Source organism: Cynara cardunculus (genome assembly GCF_001531365.2).
Source record: "Cynara cardunculus var. scolymus isolate 2C chromosome LG 5, CcrdV1, whole genome shotgun sequence".
Lineage (NCBI taxonomy): Eukaryota > Viridiplantae > Streptophyta > Magnoliopsida > Asterales > Asteraceae > Cynara > Cynara cardunculus.
In genome coordinates, this window is record NC_037532.1 from 4,135,791 (window position 1) to 4,141,328 (window position 5,538).

The following is a 5,538-nucleotide window of genomic DNA, read 5'->3' on the forward strand; positions in this document are numbered from 1 at the left end:
GATAATTTATAAATATAAATGGAAACTTGAAGAAAATGGGTTACAATTTTTTTGTGAATAGTGGGGTATAGACTTGAGATCATGTGAGATCAAGGGTTTTTAATGACACCTTTAAGACCAATTCTCAATTCTTGGATTAGATCTACAATCTGAACATTCATAATCACAAAATTGTCACGAGACTTCTCAATAATCACAAAATTGTTACTGTGCAACTTTAGAGCTTTATATCATTAGTTTATAAAGTTGATCAATGAACATAAATTGGTATTACGGGTCTCACAAAAAACATTCAGTTTCACGTGAACCCAACCCTAGTAATATAATACCAATAAAATGGTAAAATTAATAAAGGTTTATATGTTTTAACAATTTGATAGTTAATATGGTTGTGTTTTGGCTATGTGATTTTTTGAGTTTTTTTTTTTTTTGAATGAAAATATAAATTTGAAGATATTATAAAATTTGGAAAACAATAACCGATATTAGTATCAAATTAACTATTTAAAAGTTCTCGTTTTTATGTAATTTCTTTAATTTAATTTTTTTATTATAATTTAATTGAAGTTTAATAACGAACTAATTTATTTTTGGTTTAATATAATAATTCTTTTAAAATGATAATTAAGTATATTGTTAGAACTTAATGATTTCTTAATTTTATATTTGATTATGTTTATGTGCAGTTAGTTACACGATTTAAACATGGAGCTTTAATAAGATGTACTCATGCAAGTTCTACTTGTAATCTTGAATTTTACGTAATATGCATTAATAAACAGTATTTTATGCATAAAATTTAATTTTTTAGAGTTTTTGTCAAATGTTTTATAATATAGTATAAATAAGAACTAAATTAAAGTAGATTTAAAAAAATACATGTAATTACAGTGATAAATTGAGATGAATAAAATACATGTTAATTTAGTTTCTTTATAACTATCGTATCATGAACAGTTTTATGTGCATGGTTTGATCCCTAGTGATCATGAATGATCTGAAGTCATTGTAGGTGAACTTTCAATGCTATAAAATTTTTGACACTTTGAATTCGAACTAAGAAAAGATAAAATTGTCATTGCATCATTTGAACTTATTTAGGGGGTGTTTGGGATTGCTTATTTGAAACAACTTAAGCTTTTCTACAAAAACACTTATCAGCTTATTATAAGTCATAAGTAGGGGTGAGTATAGGCGGGTATCCGTCCTTTTTGACAGGAACCGGAACTGACGGTTCTTGAGATATTGGAACCGGAACCGGTTAGAGCGGTTCTTAAATTTTTGGAACCGGAACCGCCGGGAACCGGTTCCGGATACCCGCTTCCTAAAATATTAAAATTTTGTTATTTAGAAATAAAAAATAAAACATTGTCAAAACACTAAATAAATAAGCAAGAATACAAATTATACAGAATAATGGTTACAAATGTTGTTTAACGATTACAAACCATAATAGACTAATADAAAATGTTCAAAGTTTAACGATTACATACTATAATGGTAAATGTTCAAAGTTTAACAATTACATACTGGTAAATGTTCAAAGTTTAACGATTACATACTATAATGGTAAATGTTCAAAGTTTAACGATTACATACTATGAATCCAAGTGAACACACAATTTGAAAAAATATGAATCATTCTATATGAAGAATTTAGATGAAGAATGAAGATGACAGCGTGCTTTCAAGATGTAAACCTAATATAAATTTGGTATTAAAAAATAATTATTATTTTTTATTAAAAAATACCGGGTATCCGACAGGTAACGATTCCGAAAAATTGAGAACCGGAATCGGAACCATTCTCAATCGGTTCCGTATTTTAGAAACCGGAACCACTCATATCGGTTCCGATTCCTGAACCGGCGGTTTCGGTTCCATAGCCGGGTACCCGGTTCCGCTGCTCACCCCTAGTAATAAGAGTTTAACTTCTTCAAAAACTTTTTATTACCGGTTTGGCACCGGTATAAGTTGTTTATCCAAACACTCAAAAATATTTATTACCATTGTCACATCAGAATAACTGAATAAGTCAATAAATTATTTTTATAAACAATCACAACCCCGTAAAAGGAAACATCTTTTCATTATAAAAAAAAATACAAAAATATCCTTTAAAAACAATATAAATTATACAGAGATATTTTTATTCTTATAAATATCTTCTTTTTTCTATTTAAATAATTAAAACATGAATAAAGAAAATATGGAATTATGGTTTAATATATATTTAAATAAGAGATTGAGACAAATGAAATGTCATGTAAATTCCTGTAGGTTAGGTACACATGCATCTTTGACTTTTTTACCCTTCTCCATATTACATATGAAATCTCATGTAAATGGAACTCTCTCTCACATTTTCCCAACTCCCTCTTCATGTCTTCTTCAGCAATCACCTTTGAATCATCATCAAACTCACCACCCGCCGCCGCAGCTGAACCTCCGGCCACCAGAGGTACACCCAAATTCAAATCAACCCCTCCACCTTCACTTCCCATTTCCTCGCCGGCGTTCTCACCGTTCTCCAACTTCTCCATCTCCGGCGGCCTCACCACCGCCGACTTCCTTGACTCCCCTGTTCTCCTCTCTTCTTCCCACGTAAGTTTCTCTCAATCTTGTAAACAATCCGCCATTAATGGCGTCTTCGAGCTCTGTTTTTAACTCTTAACCATACCCAAGAACACCTTTTTTCCCCCAAATTTGTATATTTCTTCGTAAACAAAAAATGGGATTTGTGGGAAATCAAAAACCCATTTGAAAAGTTCAGATCTTCAAGGTTTTCATTTCTAATCTTTTTTAACTTCCTTGCAGATTTTAGCATCTCCAACCACTGGTTCTTTCCCATTACAAGCCTTCAATTGGAACACCAACAACCAGAATCAAGAACACAAGAATTTTGCAGATTTCTTCTTTCAATCCCAATCGAATCATTCCACTGTAAGTTTTTCTCCATAATTTTTCTGGGTTTCATTTGTTCTTTGAAGTTCTTCAAGAAATCGCCACCAATTCGATCGAAACTTTTCAGGAAATCTACCATCAACCCAAAATCGAAGATGACACAGAATTCGTAACATCAGAATACCCATTTCAGATGCAGAGTTTCTCCCCTGAGATCTCCACCGTTAAAACAAACTCAAAGCCGAAACAGAGCTTCCAATCGAACTATAATCATCAATCATCACAGAAGAAGTTAGATGATGGGTATAATTGGAGAAAATATGGGCAAAAACAAGTGAAAGGTAGTGAAAATCCTAGAAGTTATTACAAGTGCACATATCGAAATTGTTCAATGAGGAAGAAGGTGGAGACGTCCGCAGATGGGGATATTACTGAAATTGTTTATAAAGGAAATCACGATCATCCGAAACCGCAATCTACTAAACGATTGTCTTCTTCTTCGGCTTCGAGTAATTCATTCGTGGTGCATCAATTTAACGAATACCCGGATCAATCTAACGGTTCTCGGCAATCGGATTTGGTTGGGACGCCGGAAAATTCATCAAATTCAATCGGAGATGATGAGTTTAGTCGGAGTAGGTCCGGTGGGGATGAGTTTCTTGAAGATGAAGCTCATGCTAAAAGATTGTAAGTTCTATCTTCTCATTACTTGATAAGTGTACTTTTTTATTGTTAAACCCTAGAAACCAGTTTTCATGTGTTGTTAATACAGTTTTTATACACTGTTGTTTCATATTTGTAAATGTTTAGAGTGTTTTGCTTTGGAAAAAATAGTACTGAACGTTTTACGTATGAAACAATATTGTACAAATACTGTATTTTCATACGTGTTATTTCATATAACGTGAAAATTGATCTATATGTTTATACGAATTACTGGGTTTGTAATAGAAGAAACTCTATATCGGTCCTTGCAAATCATCTGATTTGAAGGCGGATTTCTTTTTCTAAATTTGGGATAGATTGTTGACTGTTTTTGTATTTCGTTTTGTGAAATTGTCAAACAGGAAGATGAATAATGAAAATGAAATGATATCGATGGAGGGAAGTAGGACCATTAGAGAGCCAAGAGTCGTGGTTCAGACGTTAAGTGATATTGATATACTCGATGATGGCTATAGATGGAGAAAATACGGTCAAAAAGTGGTCAAAGGGAATCCTAATCCTCGGTATTTACTTTTTATTTTACTTTCTAGTTTATTTACTTTTTACTGTATAAAATATAATATGGAATATTATATATATATATATATATATATATATTAAATATACTCATTGCATCATTGGTATTTACATTATTTGTTTAATCCTTGCAGAAGCTACTACAAATGCACCACACTCGGTTGTTCAGTGAGAAAGCATGTGGAACGAGCGTCCCATGACGTACGCTCAGTGATAACAACCTATGAAGGCAAGCACACCCACGATGTGCCATTGGCTCGTGGTGCCAGTCATCGACCATTACCACCCACCAACCCTGGCAACAGTGTGGCCACCATGACAATTAGGCCATCCGAATGGTCTCATCACCAACCTAACAACTCTATGATCAATACAGTCTATGAGTCCTGGTTACCATCGTCACAAGAAACACCGTTTACGCTAGAGATGTTAAATAACCCAGGTGGTCATGAGTTATCTGGGTTCGACAACCGAATACGCACCGGTTACATGAATCGACAACCAAATTTGGATAATGTTTTTTCTATAGCTAAAGACGAACCTAAAGACGATAACTTTTTGGAATCCTTGTTATACTGAAGTCGTTTTTCTTTCATGGACTTAACTTGTTGATGTTAATAGATGGAGGGTATTTATAGAAAATATATGTGATGGTAATCTTACCATTTTTTGATTTTATTTGTTTGTTGTAATTGTAATATTTTACACATTTTATATGTATTTATTTTCTTTTAGGAAAACGATTTTTTTAATGTGATGATCTTATCTATATTTATATTATATTATAAAATATTTGACAAAAGTTCTTAAAAATCATTTTTTATGCGTAAAATACTGTTTGTTAATGAATATTATTAAAAACTCAAGATTACAAGTAGATTGTGCATAAGTACAACTTATTAAAGCTCCGTATTTGAATTCGTGTAATTAACTGCAGATAAACATAATCAAATACATGATAAACATCTCATTTTAAATATAAAAAATCTAAAATATAATGAAGATAATTATTAAGTTCTAACAGAATATTTAATTATCTATACTATATTATAAAGCATTTGGCTAAAACTCTTAAAAACTCTTAAACTCTTAAAACTCTTAAAGACAACATCTATTGCTAATGGTACAACCTGTTAAAGCCATCCCTAAACCCGTTCATCCCTATCATATTTCATCAAATACAGGATAAACATCTCATTTTAAATATAAAAAATCTAAAATATAATTAGGATAATTATTGAATTCTAACAGAATATTTAATTATTATCTTTATAAAATTTATAATATTAAACCAAAAATAAATTATTTCATTATTAAACTTAAATTAAATTATAATAAAAAAATAAATTAAAGAAATTACATAAAAAATAAAAACTTTTAAATAGTTGATTT

At 31.1% G+C, this 5,538-nt stretch overlaps 1 protein-coding gene across 1 annotated transcript; it reads left to right on the plus strand.

Moving 5' to 3' along the window:
- The first annotated feature begins 2,486 nt into the window (after positions 1-2,486).
- On the plus strand, positions 2,487-4,864 carry LOC112512466 (WRKY transcription factor WRKY24-like). The gene is made up of 5 exons (XM_025118445.1): positions 2,487-2,604; positions 2,818-2,943; positions 3,032-3,591; positions 3,972-4,133; positions 4,281-4,864. The coding sequence occupies exons 3-5, from the start codon at positions 3,098-3,100 to the stop codon at positions 4,723-4,725; spliced, it is 1,101 nt and encodes a 366-aa protein (XP_024974213.1). The 5' UTR covers positions 2,487-2,604; positions 2,818-2,943; positions 3,032-3,097; the 3' UTR covers positions 4,726-4,864.
- Positions 4,865-5,538: the final 674 nt, after the last annotated feature.